This window comes from Moschus berezovskii, chromosome 5, assembly GCF_049115385.1.
Source record: "Moschus berezovskii isolate FMDL1 chromosome 5, NW_MosBer_1.0, whole genome shotgun sequence".
NCBI lineage: Eukaryota > Metazoa > Chordata > Mammalia > Artiodactyla > Moschidae > Moschus > Moschus berezovskii.
In genome coordinates, this window is record NC_142464.1 from 77,894,265 (window position 1) to 77,915,663 (window position 21,399).

The window sequence follows — 21,399 nt, forward strand, 5'->3', positions numbered from 1 at the left end:
TCTGCAGACATGTACATCAATGCGACTAAATGCTGTGAGCCACTTTGGAGCATCTGGGATGAAAGTCTCACTTCCCTACAGCACAGAGGCTGTCTGAGGAGCACTTGTGGGGTGGAGCATTTGCCCTCTCCCGGGATGTGGAGACAGAGCTTCTGTAGGGCTCCTGGTAGAGTCTGGGGCTCGAGTTGTTTTGGGCTTCTGCCTCCATTCCCCAGGTGGTCAGGGTCTAGCCCAGCTGGCCTCTCCTCCCTTGAGCCATCTCATCACAGCACACGTACGGAATCTCACAGGCTCCACAGCTTGCCCCAGGCGGGACGGTCTGTGTCCCCTGAGACTGAGGACACCGAGGTTGGATTCACAGGGGAGAACAAGGGGCTCTGGCAAAACACAGCACGGTCGTACAAACATAGCTTCCCACAGGCACTAAGACTCCATCCTCTTAGCAAGAACAAGTCAGCAGTGAGACAGGACATGCTCGTGGCTTTGCGGGGCGGTGTCTATTCTCTCCTATGTGGTTCACCTGTTCACTCAGCAGTCAATCTGTATGCAAAAAATGCCCACATGTTGGCTCTGCACAGCGATACAAAGATTCTCACGGTGGCCCTTGGGAACCACACCCTGACCAGGACCATGAACTTGTAAACATAAAAATAGCAAATACGTACTTAGCACTTACTGTAGGACAGGCACCGTTGTAAATACTCTCTCTATATGAACTCACTTCATTCTCACAACAGCCCTATAAAGTGGGTACTATTATCATCCTCAATTTATAGTCCGCAAAGAGTCAGACATGACTGAGCGATTTTCACTTCACTTCAATGTGTAATGATAAAGATGTATAATGACAAAGCAAGGAGTACGTGCAGCCACAGAGGTGTGTGCACAGGTATGGAGCCCTGACGATACCCTGGGGCCTGGAAACCCCGCTCCTACTGTCTTCCTATCACCGCCGTGGGGCCCATAGCACACCCTGCGGGAACATCTACTGGTCTACGTACTAGCTCATCTCTCTCCGGCTTCTCACCCCTTGCCTAGGCTACAGGTTCTCCCTCTGATGACTCTGAGACGATATCATCTGTGAAACCATGTGAGTCCAGAGACAGGTAAGCAGCTCAGCTCCCTTTCCAGCACCACGGCTCTCCCGTTTGGACGAGCAGCACCCCAGGCCGAGAAGGAGGCCACATGGACACCTTTCTTTCATCAGGTTCTGTCTGTTTGCTCCTTTCAGGCTTAGCTTCGGTTGGCTCTGAGTGAGAAGAGGGGGAAACAGGTCCCAGAGGCAAAGAGTAGGGCAGCGAGTAGCAGAAAAGCAATGGCTGTTGGCCGCCGATACAGAATGAAGCTGCAGCGTATGGAGGCAACCCAACACCACTGCACACATTTCTCCTCCCGGGGCTGTATGACCCATGGGTCCCTGGACTGAAGCCCAGAGAAGCAGTAGCAGCAGATGACCCTGGGAGAGCGCCCTCGTCTGGGCTGTTCTGAGGATCAGTCCGGGCCAGGAGCTGATGGAGGCACTGCATAGATACTGGAGAGGGAAAGCATCTGTGCTAATGAGTCATCAGGAAGAAAAGAATTTATGACACGTGAATACTGAACTTCCAAGAGAATACCTGGAAGCATCCTGGTGCCAAGCAATGTGAGTAAGAGCGTGGACTTTGGAATAAGATGGATCTGGGGATGAATCCTGGTGTCCCACTTCCTGTGTGCTGTTCAGGAAACACCTAGAAGAGCAGGGAGGATGACCCAACCCTAGCCTTCTGAAAGTTCAAGTCTACTGCTTACCCTTTCTGGGCTTCAGTTTCCCCATGGGTAAAGCAGGGATAATGAAAGGGTCATTGTGAGGTTTGAATATGAGGATGGCTGATCCCTGGGTACACGTGACCACAGCTTAGCTGCCTGACTTTGGTAGTGAGAAGCCTCAGAAAACAGGACCAGGGAGACTGGTGAATGGCCGTGGCCATGAGAGCCTCTGCCACCTCCCTCCACATCCTCTTCTTTCCACTGGCCTTAAACCAAAGTAGAAGATACCCTCTCCTGATGGCACACCCCCATCTCAAAAACAGAGCTCTGCGGGAAATCAAAGGTGGTTTCTCAAAGCCCTAGCATTCCTCTTTTCATTTACTGCAGTTTTGTTCAAACCCTGACACGTGGGCTGCCAGTAACTTTCCTTGCCAAGTTCTCTGGAATGATGAGAAAAGCCAGCCATAGAGGCCCATGTAGAAACAAAATAAAACGATTCTCCCTTAGGGTGCTGGGGTGGGGAGGGTTCTGCCTAGCCCACCAAGACTCTCCTATCACCTGCAGACAAATGAGATGCCCCTAGTAAGTGAGTGCAGAGGCCCAGCAGCTGGGGGCTGAGGAGTGGGTCTTGGCAGCTGCTGGGAGAATGTATGATTCTTTTTCCTAAAACCATTAAATGGAAACCTCCCTTTGGGATCCGTCTCTGGGGGCAGGAGCATCTCTGCATGAGCCCTAACTCTGGGGATTTGAATGGAGAGAAACATAGCAGTCCAGTGATGGCCCAGAACAGTTCTAAACATCCCCCTAGGCAAAGCCCATCTTAGGACAGTGAAGCTTCCAACTGCAAGGAGAGCTGCAGAAAACACACTATAGAGTTTAAAAGGGTAATTTAAAGATGTGATGTCTCATGGTTCATGAAACAGTGATGGAAAATGCAAGTGGACAGTCCTCCTACAACAGACGGTCTGTGTCGGCCGCCGGAGAGTTGCAGAGTCCATTAGTGTATTAAAGGCACTATGACATATGACAGCAAAGACTTTTGGTTTAATTTTCTGTTTAACCGAGGGTTTTCTGAACATATTTTGTCACAGAACCCTTTTGCAGGAAACTGTTCTTTTGTGGAACATCACTGGCAAGTTATGTTTGGGCAAGTTAGGGCCTCCTTTCACTGACACCGTGCCTCTTTGCAAATCAGAAACTCCTGCAGTAAGCAGGAGGTGGGGTTCGAGCCTCCACTTGGGCCCTTGGCCAGACTATGGATGCAGCAGGCTGACTGCCAAAGGTCACAGTGGGCTGTCCTCAGACCTGACCGACCAGGGCAGGAAAGTCCACACTTCTTATTTTAGTTTCTCTTCAAGGTTAAGTCCAAGCTATGAATGAAGCAATAGAGTGCTCAGGCAGAGAAAGTCAGAGAGCACGTCTAGCCTGGAAGCATCTGTAAAAACCATCCAGTATGAAGAGCTGCTAGACAACCCCGGCCCACATTTACACAGGAGCCCTTGAACACTTTTGAGAAGCTGATCTGTGCTGTATTATTAAAAAACAAAAAAACAGAGGGAAAATGCCCCAGCCACATGTTGCATCAGAAGCTGATGATGACTGGGAGCACTGGGGAGGAGACCTAGCGTCCATTCCAGCTGCTCACTGCTTGGTTTAGAGTCTGACTGGCTTCCGCCCTCTGGCTTTTGGAGTGGACCAGTTTTCCTGGCATATGCATTCATTGAACTCTGAAAGGCCAGATCGTCTATGAAGATTAATTCATGATTTCAAAGACTCTTTGAAACTGGCAAAACATTCTGTTATTTCCAAGAGTTATTACAACCGAAATCCTGGCATAGACGAGGAGGTCAGCCTGTAATCTCATTTAGATGTTTTTATATTTAGAAACTTTACAGTGGGTTAAAAATAGATCACATTTGTGTACTTTTCCTCCTTTCATCTCCAATGCAAAGGCGGTTTGGTAATTTTGACTTAGCCTCGATATTAGCTAGAGAAATTCTCGTACTTGTCACCTGGGAGTATGCTAAGCTAAAATAAAAGTCATTGTCAAATGGATTTTGGGATGATGCTGGTTATGTGACTGAGGAGAGTTACTTGTTATCCCACACAGTAAGCTCTAGAATGAAGGGCACAAGACTGCCACTAAGATCTCTATGTGGATTTGTGATAAGTGACAATGTGAACCAGGAGGAATGTTTTCAGGAGCGTTACCCTGGAGGGCTGTGTCCTTACCTATTGATGAGAAAAGATCATAATACTTAGGTCAAGGGAAGCTAGAGGGTCAGGCTGCTTATAAGCAAAAGTTACATGAAGATTGTACCTGATTTCAGAAAGGCCAGACATTCTCTTCTGTGATACTCATGAGGGTTAAGGAGGTACCAGCATTTTCAAGCCCAGTAAAGATAGCATTACACTGAGGATTACCTCGTCATGGTGACTTTACCTTCATGAACATGCTGAATCCAGTTTTAAGGAGATCAGTGAGGCCTGAAGACATGTGTTCAATGTCAACTGGATCTGGCCTCTCGGGATTAAATATTTCCTCCACGACCTGCTTCAACAGTGGTTTATAGGATGCCTGGAAAGACAAAATGTTGTGCTGTAAGGAAAAGGCTTTGTTTGGTTTGTCTGGAGACAGGATAGCTTTATCTGCACCAAATGAAGCAAAACAAGTTTATTTTTGATCCTGAGCAATGGCTATGGTTTTGTGTGTATGTGAAAAGACAATATAACAACATTGATTTTTTGGGAAAAATGTTTATTCCACTACACTAGCACTATTTTTTGTTTCTCATACTCCCCTCCACAAGCAAACAACTCTTCAGTTCAGTTCAGTTCAGTCGCTCAGTCGTGTCCGACTCTTTGCGACCCCATGAATCACAGCACGCCAGGCCTCCCTGTCCATCACCAACTCCCGGAGTTCACTCAAACTCATCTCCATCGAATCGGTGATGCCATCCAGCCATCTCATTCTCTGTCGTCCCCATCTCTTCCTGCCCCCAATCCCTCCCAGCATCAGAGTCTTTTCCAGTGAGTCAACTCTTTTCATGACGCGGCCAAAGTATTGGAGCTTCAGCATTAGCATCAGTCCTTCCAATGAACACTCAGGACTGATCTCCTTTAGAATGGACTGATTGGATCTCCTTCAGTCCAAGGGACTCTCAAGAGTCTTCTCCAACACCACAGTTCAAAAGCATCAATTCTTTGGCAATCAGCTTTCTTCACAGTCCAACTCTCACATCCATACATGACCACTGGAAAAACCATAGCCTTGACTAGATGGACCTTTGTTGGCAAAGTAATGTCTCTGCTTTTAAATATGCTATCTAGGTTGGTCATAACTTTCCTTCCAAGGAGTAAGCATCTTTTAATTTCATGGCTGCAATCAGCATTCGCAGTGATTTTGGAGCCCCCAAAAATAAAGTCTGACACTCTTACCAGAGCTATAGTTACAGGATGGCTAATTTTTCAATCCACATTTAAAGTGACAATTTAATGTATAAAATATAAGTTCAGTTCAGTCACTCAGTCATGTTTGACTCTTTGCAACCCAAAAGACTGCGCATGCTAGGCTTCCCTAGCATGTCCATCACCAACATTATCCCATCCATCACCAACCCTCGGAGCTTGCTCAAACTCATGTTCATCAAGTCAGTGATGCCATCCAACCATCTCATCTCTGTCGTCCCCTTCTCCTCCTGCCTTCAATCTTTCCCAGCATCCAGGTCTTTTCTAGTGAGCCAGCTCTTTGCATCAGGTGGTCAGTGTATTGGAATTGCAGCTTCAGCATCAGTCCTTCCAATGAATATTCAGGTTTGATTTCCTTTAGGATTGACTGGTTGGCTCTCCTTGCAGTCTAAGGGACTCTCAAGAGTCTTCTCAAATACCACAGTTCAAAAGCATCAATTATTTGTCGCTCAGCTTTCTTTATGGTCCAATTCTCACATCCATACTTGACTACTGGAAAACCATAGCTTTGACTAAATGGACATTTGCTGGCAAAGTAATGTCTCTGCTTTTTAACATTCTGTCTAGGTTGGTCATAGTTTTTCTTCCAAGGAAAAAGTGTCTTCTAATTTCATAGTTGCAGTCACCATATGCAGTGATTTTGGAGCCCCTCCCCCCAAATAAAGTCTCTCACTGTTTCCATTGTTTCCCCATCTTTTTGCCATGAAGAGATGGGACTGGCTACCATGATCTTCATTTTTTGAATGTTGAGTCTTAAGCGAGTTGAGTCTTTTTCACTCTCCTCTTTTACTTTCATCAAGAGGCTCTTTAGTTTCTCTTCATTTTCTGTCATAAGGGTGGTGTCATCTGCATATCTGAGATTATTGATATTTCTCCCAGCAATCTTGATTCCAGCTTGTGCTTCGTCCAGCCTGGCATTTCTCATGATGTACTCTGCGTATAAGGTAAATAAGCAGGGTGATAATATACAGCTTTGACATACTCCTTTCCCAATTTGGAACCAGTCTGATGTTCCATGTCCAGTACTAACTGTTGCTTCTTGACCTGCATACAGATTTCTCAGGAGACAGGTAAGGTGGTCTGGTATTCCCATCTCTTGAAAAATTTTCAAGTTTGTTGTGATCCACCCAGTCAAAGGCTTTAGCATAGTCAATGAAGCAGAAGTAGATGTTTTTCTGGAATTCTCTTGTGTTCTCTATGATCCAACGTATATTGGCAATTTGATCTCTCGTTCCTCTGCCTTTTCTAAAACCAGCGTGAATATCTGGAGGTTCTTGATTCATGTACTGTTGAAACCTAGCTTGGAGAATTTTGAGCATTACTTTGCCAGTGTGTGAGATGAGTACAATTATGCAGTATTCTGAACATTCTTTGGCATTGTCTTTCTTTGGGATTAGAATGAAAACTGACCTTTTCCAGTCCTGTGGCCACTGTTGAGTTTTCCAAATTTGCTGGCATATTGAGTGTAGCACTTTCACAGCATCATCTTTTAGAATTTGAAAATGCTCTCAGCTGGAATTCCATCACTTCCACCTGTTTTTTTCTTAGAGATGCTTCCTGAGGCCCATCTGACTTCACACTCCAGGATGTCTGGCCCTAGGTGAGTGGTCCCCCATCATGGTTATCTGGGTCATCAATATCTTTTCTGTATAGTTCTCTTGTGTATTCTTGCCACCTCTTCCTAATATCTTCTGGTTCTGTTAGGTCCATACCATTTCTGTCCTTTATTGTACCCATCTTTGCATGAAATGTTCCCTTGGTATCTCTAATTTTCTTGAAGAGATCTCTAGTCTTTCCCATTCTATTATTTTCCTCTATTTCTTTGCATTGATCATTTAGGAAGGCTTTCTTATCTCTCCTTGCTATTCTTTGGAACTCTGCATTCAGATGGATATATCTTTCCTTTTCTCCTTTTCCTTTCGCGTCTATTCTTTTCTCAGCTATCTGTAAGCCCTCCTCAGACAACCATTTTGCCTTTTCACATTTCTTTTTCTTGGGGATGGTTTTGATCACTGCCTCCTATACAGCGTTAGGAACCTCTGTCCATAGTTCTTCAGGCACTCTCTCTATCAGACATAATCCTTTGAATCTATCTGTCACTTCTACTGTATAATCAAAAGGGATTAGATTTAGGTCTTACCTGAATGGTCTAGAGGTTTTCCCTACTTTCTTCAATTTAAGTCTGACTTTGGTGATAAGGAGTTCATGATCTGAGCCACAGTCAGCTCCTGGTCTTGTTTTTGCTGACTGTATAGAACGTCTCTATCTTCGACTGCAAAGAATATAATCAATCTGATATTGGTGTTGATCATCTGGTGAAGTCCATGTGTAGAGTCATCTCTTGTGTTGTTGGGAGAGGGTGTTTGTTATGACTGGTGCATTGTCTTGGCAAAACTCTGCTAGCCTTTGCCCTGTTTCATTTTGTACTCCAAGGCCAAACTTGCCTGTTACTCCAGGTATCCCTTGACTTCCTATTTTTGCATTCCAGTTCCCTATGATGAAAAGGACACCTTTTTTTGATGTTAGTTCTAGAAGGTCTTGTAGGTCTTCATAGAACCGTTCAGCTTCAGCTTCTTTGGCATTAGTGATTGAGGCATAGACTTGGATTACTGTGATATTGAATGGTTTGCCTTGGAAATGAACAGAGACCATTTTGTCGTTTTTTGAGACTGCACCCAAGTACTGCATTTTGGACTCTTTTGTTGATACTGAGGGCTACTCCATTTCTTCTAAGGGATTCTTGCCCACAGTAGTAGTTATAATGGTCATCTGAATTAAATTCGCCCATTCAGGTCCATTTTAGCTTGCTGATTCCTAAAATGTCGATATTCATTCTTGCCATCTCCTGTTTGACCACTTCCAATTTACCTTGATTCATGGACCTCACATTCCAGGTTTCCATGCTTCGGACTTTACTTCCATCACCAGTCACATCCACAACTGGGCACTGTTTTTGCTTTGATTCAGCCTCTTAATTCTTTCTGGAGCTATTTCTCCACTCTTCTCCAGTAGCATACTGGGCACCTACTGATCTGGGGAGTTCACCTTTCAGTGTCCTATCTTTTTGCCTTTTCATACTCTTCATGCGGTTCTCAAGGTAAGAATACTGAAGTGGTTTGCCATTCCCTTCAGCATGAAGTATGCTGAAAAGCAAAATACTGTCAACTTAGATGAAGATGCTCTCAGGTCTTTCCTAAACATTCTTAGAATTATGCTCCCTTCCTTCCTTTAGGATCCCAAATGTTTTCTTACAATGTATTGTCACTAACCAAGCCCAAAGCAATCTCTGTTTTCTAGGGAAGTCAACTCCAAGTACAACCTGCCCAGAAAAAGAAGCCAAGATGCCCCAATGAAAGCTGACCAAGGTTGGGACTTAGAGAAAGAATGCCACGTGAACAATAGGAATTTCAGTAGGGGACTTCCCTGGTGGTCCAGTGGCTAAGACTCCACACTCCCAATGCAGGGGGCCTGGGTTCAATCCTATTCATGGAACTAGATCCCACATGCTGCAACTAAAGATTCTACATGTCACAGCTAAGATCTGGCACAGTCAAATAAATGAATAAATTAAAAAAAAAAAGAATTTCAGTAGGATTAAGTTGATGTGAATTTACAACACCTACAGTTTGGTAAGTGGTGCTATATCTATCCAGGTTTAGATAATATTTGGAGGCAGCTGCCTCTGACCACGGAGAAGGCAATGGCAAGCCACTCCAGTACTCTTGCCTAGAAAATCCCATGGATGGAGGAGCCTGGTAGGCTGCAGTCCGTGGGGTCACTAGGGGTCGGACACAACTGAGCAACTTTACTTTTCACTTTTCACTTTCACACATTGGAGAAGGAAATGGCAACCCACTCCAGTGTTCTTGCCTGGAGAATCCCAGGGACGGGGGAGCCTGGTGGGCTTCCGTCTGTGGGGTCACACAGAGTCGGACACGACTGAAGTGACCTGGCAGCAACAGCAGCAGCAGCAGCCTCTGACCAATGTGTATTCTAAGCAAATTCCCTTCCTCCTTGCCTTGGGTCTCCTTACCTTCCCATCAGCTGGACTGCTTTACTCCCAGTCGTGTTGCTGGCTTCGCTGCTCCAGTTCTGTATGGCAGCCCAGTGGGACCATGAAGGGTGAAGGAAGAGGAGTGTCTACCCTCAAAGCACTCTACTGTATCTATCACAGACTCAGGAAAGCCAGCACTGCAGAGATGCAGTGAACTGTGTCTCTCTTTGTACTGGCCAGATCTGTGACTGACCTCTAGCCAGTGTTGAGGACATCTGGGGTACTGACTTCATCTCTGGCCTCGTCTTGCTTTCCCTACAGTCATGTTTTACTCTTAAGTTTCCCCTTATTCCAACTTTCTTACTTGAAATATCTTAGAAATAAATCAGAGTATAAATCATCACGATCATAAATAATCACTTAGCTAGAAGGCAACTAGTGCATTTAACAGGAATAAGATGCAGGGAGAAATAGCACCTGTTGAAGCTGCAGGTCTCCTCTGTTTATTAATCAAACAGACCATTGCATGCCCAGAGATCTCATAGACAAATGTTCATGAAACGGAAAGCACTGGGCAGAGACATGGAAATTTAAAAACTAACAAAACTATGAGTCAACCTCCTCATTATAAAGCTGTAACACCAAGTTAGATTTTTACAATTTATCATACAGGCAAAAATGCAGAGGTTTGAAAATACATTCTTTTGACGAAGTCATAGGTAAACAGACATGCTCATATACTGCTGGTGGGAGTGTAAATTGTTACAATCAGCATAGAGAGTAGTCTGGAGATACCTATCAAAGTTATGAATGCATCTGACCTAGCAATCCCACATCTAAAACTTAATCCTACAAATATGCTACTGTATGCAAATGAGATCCATAAACGTCTATTTGTTACAGCAAAAGATTGGAAACTCATGTGCCCATCAGTAGGGAGCTGTTTAATAAATGGAATCTAATCCACATGAAGGAATGCTGTGGAAGTGAAGAGGGGAACTCTGTGTCGATAGGAAAAGGCAAGGTGAGAATAAACTGTGAGTGGAGAAAGCAAGATGAGGAGCAATACGAATAATGGGCATTTGTGTAGAATGTGCCAAAGGGAAGATGAAAGCCTGCATTTGCTGAAACACGCGAAAAATAAACTCAGCTGTGATATACAGAACCGCCATGAGCCGTGATCACGAAGTGGGGGCCGGACAGGAGACAAAGGTGCGAGGAAGTCTCTTCACTGTATCCCTTTTTCAAAAAGCACAGTCCAAACACCACTACACACACATCTACACCCGCACGTACTCCCACAGATCAAGAACGGCCTTTTTTTCCTCACTTGTTAAAAATTAATAAGTTATTTATGTCTGGAAGAGGTTGGAATAAAGCACACAAAAACATAAATGAGGGCTAATGCTAGGTTCTGCGAGTAGGGGACTCTATTTTCTTCTTTTTCCAAAACTTCAGAAATTTATATTTCTGGAATTAAAACAATCCAATATGTATTTTCAATGTTAAAAAAAAAAGTTCACAGAATGGCCTCTGAATTTTCCAAACCCTCCTCCCTGAGTAAACTGTCTTGAGAAATTTTCTACCATCTCAGCCTTTCTGGATATTTAATCTCTTAAACTTTAATCTCTCTAAACTGCTCTCCACGGAGAAGTCCTTTGGCCAATACTCTGCTAACTTATCAACTATTCATCAACTGCTTCCTCAGAAATAGAACCAGTTTTTGGCCGGGCACATGATCAATTGGCTGAAAAACTCCATTCTGCAGCCTTTCTTGCTGCTGAGTCTGGAAGTTTTGGAGAATGATACGCAAGGAGAAGGGGAGTGGGATGAAAGTGATGGCGGCAGCCCCAGCAGCCACTGTGGAAAATTGAACCATTTCTTGGACATGATAGAGCAGAGGGCTGGAAGAAATCTGGGTCCGTGGAGACTCGTGGCATTACTACAACACAGATGGACTGACTCAGAACCTACATATGTGACAAGACAAAACCTTGCATGTTTAAGCCATTATGTTTCAGATCTCTGCTACTTGCAACTTAATAAAATTCTGTTACAAAACACAAAGGGATGATAAATAAAAAGCCTACTTCTTTCCGGGAGCTTACAGTTATTTCCTTTATTAGTCTACATATAATTATACAGAATAACATTGGGCAGAACCAGAGAGATACACATAGGCTGTCATGTTTAAGAGAGAAGGGAGTATACGTACCTCAACCTACAAAAACCAAAAGACTTTTTGGTTGCTCGCCATAGGATGAACCTTCAGTAAGCAGGATGAGTAGTGACCCCAAGAAGAGCTCAGACATAGGAAAAAGACAGTCCTGTTGTCCAGCAAAAACACTATGTCAGGGCCCCCTCTGTGCAAGGCACAGGGTACCAGGGTGACAGGACTGTGTTCAGGGCCCCAGAAGCCCCTGTGTAGACTGGAGACAGGGAAAGAAGGAAGGGTGGAGCATTAGACATCCCCTTTCTCCCTTGCTCTACTTTCAGCTCGGCCCTGGGGAATGCAGCTCTAGGGAGAAAGGCCCTTTGAGTCAGCTTCCCCTTGAGGGTGAGCAGAGATTTGGAAGTGCTATTCCTTTAACACCTTCATTCTTGGGACTTTGTGATCATGGAATGTTACTGGGCAAGGCTGTAAACACGTTTTATTATATTTTAAGATATGTAGATAACATTTATTTAGATTGAGAAAAGCAGCCACAAATTAAGTACGGAGAAGTCACAGATAACAGACACATCACATAATCCAGAGAAACAATCAAATTGCTTTTCTTAATGAACTGCCTCTCATGCCTCTGTAATACTCATTCTTTTTCTTGACTGAACTCTCTCCTAGGACAGTCACATGACATTCTCACATGACTGTCTTCTCATATGAGAGCAACTTTTAAAAATAATTTTATTTTTTAATTTTGGCTGTGCTGGGCCTTCATTGTTGCATGGGCTTTTCTAGTTGCAGTTAGACGGGGCTACTCCCTAGATGTGAGGCTTGGGATTCTCATGCAGCGGTCTCCCTTGTTGCACAGCACGGGCTCTAGGGCACGCGGACTTCAGTAGTTGTGGCTCCCAGTCTCTAGAGAGCAGGCTTAATCGTTACGGCATATGGGCTTAGCTGCTCCGCAGCATGTGGGATCTTTCCAGCCCAGGGATCAAACCCATACTTCCTGCACTGACAGGTTGATTCTCTACCGCTGAGCCACCAGGGAAGCCCCAGTTCGGTTCAGTTCAGTCACTCAGTCGTGTCCGACTCTTTGCAACTCCATGGACTGCAGCATGCCAGGCCTCTCTATCCATCGCCAACTCCTGGAGTTTACTCAAACTCATGTCCACTGAGTCAGTGATGCCATCCAACCATCTCATTCTCTGTCGTTCCCTTCTCCTCCTGCCTTCAATCTGTCCCAGCATCAGGGTCTGTTCCAATGAGTCAGTTCTTTGCATCAGGTGGCCAAAGTATTGGAGTTTCAGCTTCAGCATCAGTCCTTCCAATGAACACTCAGGATTGATCTCCTTTAGGGTGGACTGGTTGGATCTCCTTGGAGTCCAAGGGACTCTCAAGAGTCTTCTCCAACACCACAGTTCAAAAGCATCAGTTCTTCGGGGCTCAACTTTCTTTATGGTCCAGCTCTGGGTGTGGGGAGGGAAGCCCCATGACAGCATTTTGAAATATCATTTTTTATAATGAGATGTGATGGTTATTAAGTTGTTGTCTCTCAAGTCCAAATCCTCTCTTCCATACTCAGTACTTGGAGGCTGGCCTGCAAACCATATTTGTGCTTTGCCATCTAGATCTGTTCGACTGTGCCCACAGGAGCCCAGGAAGGACACTGGAAGGCAGGGAAAGCAAGCGGGAACCTGCTCCTTTGTTATTTCTGTTAGCATCACCCCAGCAATGGTTCCTTACCACTTGAAGCTGTCCCTTCTCTGGCCTTTTAAATCATAGAATCTAATACATTACCTTTCTTGTTTAAACTGCTTTCAGCTTTTTTCTTTTTTCTATTTTCACTGGTAACCAAAAACTCATTAAATGATATAAGTATGGTTAATTTAAAGATACATGCACCCCAATGTTCACTGCAGCACTATTTACAATAGCCAGGACATGGAAACAACCTAAATGTCCATTGAACGGATGAATGAATAAAGAAGGTGTGGTGTACACACACACACACACACACACACACACACACACACACACACACACATACAGAGAATATTGCTCAGCCACAAGAAAGAATAAGGCTATTTGCAGCAACATGGATGGACCTAAAGATTATCATACTAAGTGAAGGAAGCCAGAGAAAGACAAATATATGCAAGGAGATCCAACCAGTCCATTCTAAAGGAGATCAATCCTGGCTGTTCATTGGAAGGACTGATACTAAAGCTGAAACTCCAATACTTTGGCCACCTCATGCGACGAGTTGACTCACTGGAAAATACTCTGATGCTGGGAGGGATTGGGGGCAGGAGGAGAAGGGGACGACAGAGAATGAGATGGCTGGATGGCATCACCGACTCGATGGACATGAGTTTGAGTGAACTGCGGGAGTTGGTGATGGACAGGGAGGCCTGGCGTGCTGTGATTCGTGGGGTCGCAAAGAGTTGGACATGTCTGAGCGACTGAACTGAGCTGAACTGAACTGAACTGATATGTGAAACCTAAAAAAATGATACAAATGAACTTATTTACAAAACAGAAATAGACCCACAGACATGAAAAACAAACTTATGGTTATCAAAAGGGAAAGGGGCAAGGAGGGATAAATTAGAAGGTTGGGATTAACATATACACACTATGGCAAGCCACTCCAGTACTCTTGCCTAGAAAATCCCATGGATGGAGGAGCCTGGTAGGCTGCAGTCCATGGGATCGCTATGAGTCAGACATGACTGAGCGACTTCACTTTCACTTTTCACTTTCACACATTGGAGAAGGAAATGGCAACCCACTCCAGTGTTCTTGCCTAGAGAATCCCAGGGACAGGGGAGCCTTGTAGGCTGCTGTCTATGGGGTCGCACAGAGTCGGACACGACTGAAGTGACTTAGCATATATAAAACAGATAATCAACAAGGACCTATTATATAACACAGGGAACTATACTTGATATTTTGTAATAACCTATAAGGGAAAATAATCTGAAAAAGAATATATATACATATAACTGAATCACTGTACTATACACCTGAACTAACAATATTGCAAACAATTCTACTTCAATTAAAAAAATAGAGAGAGAGAATTTACAGTGATTTATAGTGCAGTGATTAGGACTTGGTGCTTTTACTGCTGGGGCCCAAGTTCAATCCCTGGTCAGGGAACTGAGATCCCACAAGCTGTGCAGCATAGTCAAGAAAAAAAAAGATGTTGATAAGTTTTGCCACTTAAATATTATATTGAAAAAGACTTCCAAATTCTTTAAAACAACTAAACACAGAACAACTAAATAACACTGTTCATTTAAAGAGTTCGATTTAGGAAAGACTTTCTCAGGTTCAAAGCAATACTTGTCTCATGATTCGTTAGCAAACACATTTCTTAGTTTCCCCAGTCAGGGTTTTAATCATGAGAACTTTTGGCTTCTTCCTTACTTAGTTTGGATTTTTTTCTGCTCCAAATCATGTCACTGAAATTTGACTAGAATGAATGACTTTGGCAGTAGCTTCTTCTTTTTTTATATTTTAAGACTTTGAGTCTTTTTGAAAAACATTTATTTATTTTTTCCTGTGCTGGGTATTCTTTGCTGTGCAGGCTTTTCTCTAGTTGTGGTGAGCGGGGGCTACTCCCTAGTTGCTGTGTGAGGGCTTCGCGTTGCAGTGGCTTCTCTTGTTGCAGAGCACAGGCTCAATAGTTGCGGTGCGTGGGCTTAGTTGCTCCTCGGCATGTGGGATCTTCCTGGACCAGGGATCAAACCTATGTCTACTGCATTGGTGGGTGGATTCTTTAACACTAAGCCACCAGGGAAGCCCTGGCAGTAGCTTCCTAGATGGGACTCCTCTATTACGGAATTTTCTATTCAGCCAGAAGCTACTTCTCAGCAAAGGGCCATAGAAGGGGGTGATGGGAAGACAGATGTCTTTCCCTAGGGCCCTGTTCAGTTTTCCTCATGTGTTAGAGAGGATCAGAGGGGAGATCAGTCGTGTAGTTTGACTTCATGAGATGTTAACGAGAATAATTTAATTTTCCTAATCAAACATTCACTGGCAGTTCATCTTTCAGGGGGAAGGAAAGGGATTAAAAACACAGACAAATTCATCCCTATTTCTTGCTTCTACCACATTCAGTGTGTCCCGGCAGTAGGGGGTCTATGCTCTACACAATCATTCAGACAGACATCCGTGTTCCTGCTGCTGAGCAGCCCCCGCCACCCTCTAGGGCTCTGGGACCCCACATGGAGGCCTTTGCATCTCATCAACTGAGGATGAAAGAGAGACAGTGTGGAGGATTTCCAGAGAGATTTTATGGACTGAAGGTGATCTGTATCACGTCGACCCATTTTTCATTGGTCAGAATTAATCACAAACCTACATCTACCTGCAAGGGAACTTGGAAAATGTGGTCTAATTGTGCCAGGAGGAAACAGAAATATGTGTTTGGGGAACACACGTAGCATGTCTCTTCCACAGACACACCATAAAGTCTGAATTGAAACATTAGCTATTTCCTTAATAACTGGCAGGTTGCTTGTGGTAGGCAAAGGATTATTAAACCTCTTTTCCCTTCTGCATAAGAATTTGACCTTTGGTTAACTTTTGAGCTCTGTTTCCCTGGAAACCTGATAAGGGAAGAATGTCAAACTCTAGCCAAGCAAGATTGCTTATGATAAAAATGACCCCGCTTAGCAAATTGCATTAGATGGGGAGAACTATAAATACTGGACAGAAAGTCAGGGCTTTGGGCTTCTCTGAGTACAATGGCTCTTGTATAATTGGCATGTCCCTTGGAGGAATGCTAGAATCATGTCTGTGGAGCTGGTTCAGAGAAAGTGGCTCCTATAGGATATGAGAGTTTTAAGCCAGGAGACTCCTGCCCCGACCCTTCCCTCCTTGTGAGTCTAGTTCCTTCACTCCTCAGCTGTCACTTTGGGACCAAACCAAACAGCTCCTGGGGAGCTGTATGGACTTCATGGATGATCACAATGGTTACTCCAGAGGAGAAAAATGCCCGCTGCTGCCTATGGGTGAGCTATGTTCCTATCCTGGACAGACTGGTGCCAGTGGGGGCTATGACCACAGAGATGACTCAAGCAGTAGGCACAGAATGCATAATGCCGAGGGCCCATGAGTCTGTTAGCAATCCACGAAAATGCATTAATTTCTTTTAAAATCAGAAGAAAAATATGAACTTTTAGGTGAAAGATAATGTTTTGATATATAATATAAATATATTTGTCTCTCTACCAATATAACTGTATAATTACAATATGTGCATTGCAATTGAATATATGCAAATGTAAGAATATTCATATAAATATACAAATTATATATTCAACTGAATATATTTATAAGTTTTATTATATAATACTTTTGTCTTAGTGTTAGTCACTCAGTCATGTCCGACTCTTTGCGACCCATGGACTGCAGCCCGACAGACTCCTCTGTCCAAGGGATTTCTCTAGGCAAGAATACTGGAGTAGGTTGCCATTTCCTTCTCCAGGGGATCTTCCCAACCCAGGGATCGAAGCAGATTCTTTACCATCTGAGCCACCAGGGAAGCCCCATATAATACTTAATAAATATTTATTCATATATATATATATATATATTAATATAGGAAGAGAGCCATGGAGGCAAAAATGCTTAGGGCCGTGGAGATCACAATGTGGTCCTGTATGACAGTCTCATGAGGCTAGCTTGAAGGTTTGGTAGAACCTAATGAGACCTCAATGGGTTTACACATGAAATAGATGAGGTTTCAAAAAAAAATAGAAACTCTCTTTTTGTTGTTAAATGGTCAGTATCTCTTCCAGAACAAACTGGACTTTTAATATCCCATAGTTAATCAGAATATGAAAAATAAAACGCTTCTTTCTATGTCTTTGGTTCCTTTTCATGGTGGAGCTAATGTACGATTCAGTCTAGAAGGTTCTTACTGACCTGATTCCAACCCTTGAAGAAAGGTTCGGAGCACAGTTTCTGACATTACACATAAGTCAGAGACAATTCTGAAAAACCAACTCCAACATCTTAAATTTGGCCACCTGAAGATGGCGAAGGAAATGGCAACCCACTCCAGTGTTCTTGCCTGGAGAATCCCGGGGATGGGCGAGCCTGGTGGGCTGCTGTCCGTGGGGTCGCACAGAGTCAGACATGACTGAAGAGACTTAGCAGCAGAAGATGGCCGAGATCAGTTTCCAAGAAAGCTGTTGTTGCCACAACCATATCCCCTTGGTCGTGCTGCTGACCCAGGCTTTGTTGGTTGGTACTGGTGCAGCTGGGGCCTCTCTTAGTCCTCCGGCTGCAAATGCTTCTTTTCTGCAAAACTGACTCTAAACAACCAACTTCCCAGGAGAACTAGACTTGTACAGAGGATGTTCATTTTGTTTCAATCCAAGATTACACAGAAAAAACTTCTGTTCAAAACTGGTCTTGGCTTTGGGCTTTGACTACTCCATGGCTTATTTATTTTTATCTTTTGCCATACACTATGACTGATTTTTTTCCTCCTTTCATCTTCTTAAGGATAATGGTTTGCTCTGGAGATTAAAAAGTGGTTTATTCGTCTATCTGTTCATCCATCCATCCCTCAAACCATAAGCAGATGACTTTTTAAAAGTTTTCAGTCTAGTCCCTTTAACTTCATCATAAGGAAATCAAAGCCCAAAGCTATTAATCAACTTGCTTAAATTCACACAGGCAGTTAGAAGTTAGGCTGCAGGAGACAGTCAAGCTTCCTGGTCCCCGGTTTACGCTATCTCACACAGATGCTTTCAAAAAGGATGTCAGCAGGTCTGGAGTTAGGTAGATAGAATCAGGAGGAAGAACAGAGCTTAGCACTTGGACAGCTGGTGGCCAGGGCTGGGGATTGCTGATGAAGAGACTGGGCCTACAGACTGTTTAGAGGCCCTATTTCACCAGGCACAAGATGAATTGAGCCTCTTTGGGCCCTGCAGGTTTTAAAGGCTCTTGTTCAACATGCCAGAGGCACAGAAGACGGTATCCATCTGTGGGACGTTTCCCCCAACACAGCACAGCACTTTGAGAGTTTTGCCAAAGCCAGTCAAGCAAGAGTCATACAGTATTTAGTCTGAAAGGGCTCATAAGCTCCTTGCCCTGAGTCATCTGAGGAACAGCAGCACATCAAACGCTGACATTCAGGAAGAGGGTTAAGCCTCCCATTAAACTGGAACATTTGTAGTAAGAAACGAAAGCAGAAGAAGGCTTGCTATGAAGGCAAAACTGGCGCTTAGGCTTCTGGTCAACAGAGTCTACAGACAAACATGACTTTTCCAAACAAAGGGGTATGAGCAGTTGATTCTGACCATATGCCACAGCTAACGGGAAAGTCAACTTGAGAATGACCCCCTTTCTGTGTAGCCCATCTCCTAACAAAGGAAACAATGAGACGCTACAAAAGAGGACAAAGAGAAGGTCTATTTCGTCCTTTACAGCAACTGTTACAGCCAGTACTTACAGAGCACTGTCTGTGTTGGCTTGTGTCCTGAAAAGCCTTATATGTATTAACTCACCTAATCATCAGAGCATTTTTATGAAGGAGCTAATAATAGTAGCTAAGAGGAACTAAGCACAGAGAGGTAAAATAATTTGCCTAAGGTCACACGGTTAGTAGGGAGCAGAGCTGGGTTATGAACCCCAAGGCTGATGTTAACCTACATGCTAACCTCCCTCTCATTTAGAATTAAGAACGTAACAAATACCATTCTGAATAAGACCCACAGTCCAGGATCCATCCATCCATCCACCTACCCATTTACCCTTAGGTGGCAAGCACTGAGCTGGGCTCTGTATTTACCGGGATGAGCAAACACAGAAGCTGTCTCCAGCTTTGCTGGCACGTTCTTCAAGCCAAGAGCTTCAGTGGAAGCCTCGTGAGTGGCCACCATGCCCACTCCCCTGGCTGTGGCAGAGGTACTGGTTCTCTTGGAACCAGGTGTGTGGTGATGTTCGGGGCGCATTTCTACATATCTGGTCTAGATCCCACTCCTCCAGCTCTTTCAGATACTACAGGTACTTAATTCCTTATATGAAATCACATTTTCTTTAAAATGATGAGAGTGGTGTCTGCTTTCTACATCTGAGCTGTGACCAAAACATTTACCTAAAGGGCTAAAGGATGAAGGTTAAATAAGAAGTGCCTCTAGCTAGTAAAGAGGAGTGGCTCTAAGAGTCAACTCATTTGCATTAGAGCAGGAGAAAGATACTCTGGGAGGAAGCCTGGGGCTGAGTAGGACCCCAAGATCCAGGGGAGAGAGCCCAGATGCACAGCACTGGTCAGAGCTGAGGCAGGAATCCCTTGCCAGACCAGGTTTACATCTTTCCTAAGTGCCCCAGGAAGCCCAGGACATCCCAGCTAGATGCTGTGTAGAAACAGCATGGAGCTAGATAGAAAGCACTGATTCTTCCTAGAGCTGAGGACCAAACTGGGAGAAGAGATGGACAGAAAGTTGCCTAGCCAAGGTGCATCTTCAAAACGAGACGGAGCTGGACTCTGCTTCTAGTCTGGACACCTGCTATCTTCTATCTGCATGTATTTTTGTCCCAGTGACTCTTCCAATATATGATAAAAATATATGTAGTGCATTCAAGATGTACCCAAAAACATTTATCAGGCACCCATTATGTGCATGATATCACTATAGCAGGGAAACTATGGCAGTGGACACACCAGATCAAATCCCTGTCCTCACAGGGCTTACACCTGTGACTTGTATTTCTTTACCTCCAAAAGACGTTGAAAAACCCAAACAGGTAAAAATTATCTGTAATCCCATCAAAAATTCTTTCTCTACATATATAAAGCAAGAAGCCAGAGTTCCTCCTTGTCCATCCAACATTCCTATTCCCTATAAGTAACCATTATACATTTTCTCTAAAATTTTAAATACTTATTAAGTATACATACCCACATACTTTTTATCTTATTGTTTTTTAAAAGAAAATTAAGATAACACTTTACAGAATAAACTACAACACTTTTCACCCAATAGATCATGAACCACTGTTTGAGTTCTCCAAGTAGAACCTAAGGATCCAAATACAGTCCTTGCTGAGTATGTATAGAGCTCACTTTTTGGTTGCATAGCATTTCACTTGGTGTCTGGATTAATATTATTTAATCCCCTCAAGATACACATATACTCTCTGCCTTGCCCCCACTTCCACTCACAGACCTTTAGCAGTTTTGCTGAATGAGTTGATAATATTACTGACTCACTATACAGGACGTGCATGGAACAAGGGAGAGTTCATTCTCCAAAGGCAAAGGCTGCTCAACAGGGTTCTGAGGTCTGGAGAAATGACCGAGTTGGTGGCAAGGAGATAAAGTCTAGGAAACTGATCATTGTCTTTATCACGCTCAAGATTTATAGATAACATGTTTATGTGAAGTTGGCCAAATCAGCCACCATGATGATCAAAAAAACTGAAAACACCTTAGTAATTTAGTGGTTACTTTCCCTTTGTTAATGACAGTAGCCACTTGCCTCTCAACAGTCTTTGGTCTAAATTTCATCATGCATCTTCAGTTCAATCACATCTTGTACAACCAGTCTACACTGCCATATTTAAGACTGGCAATTTTTTAAATGACAAAACTACACCTGATTAATTATCTGAGTGATTTTATCAGTATTTGTTTAGATCATTGAACAAAGGATGGGAATTTATATTACTAAGTTGAGTGCCAGTTTCTAAGGTCTTCGGTGTCTTGGTGGGTGACTTCAGGTACCCACAGCACCATCAGTTAGTATTTCTAGAACCTCCACGAGAACCATGGTGCAGTGACTGGAAGTTTTGTGTTGGCAGGAAACACGGGGTCAGGTCCTGGCCACCTGTGTGCATGTGGCAAGTCACTGCGGCCTTCCTAGGTCTCTGATAATAATACCTCTCTGGCCTACTTGCGTGAGGATCAAAGGGAAACCAAATGCAGGGGACTCTTCAAGTATCAGCTACTAATGAATAAATGGGAGAACCTGCATGTCGCTAGGTGATAGCAGGTAACCTCAGC

General features: G+C 43.8%; 1 protein-coding gene across 2 annotated transcripts in view; it reads right to left on the reverse strand.

The window, feature by feature from the left end:
* The window catches only part of SCFD2 (sec1 family domain containing 2), a 416,000-nt gene that overhangs the window by 25,041 nt on the left and 369,560 nt on the right, over window positions 1-21,399 (reverse strand). For both annotated transcript variants that reach the window (XM_088836334.1, XM_055434867.2), the window contains one exon: window positions 4,190-4,324. In XM_088836334.1, coding sequence (XP_088692460.1) covers window positions 4,190-4,324 — 135 coding nt within the window. The remainder of the gene's footprint in view (window positions 1-4,189; window positions 4,325-21,399) is intronic.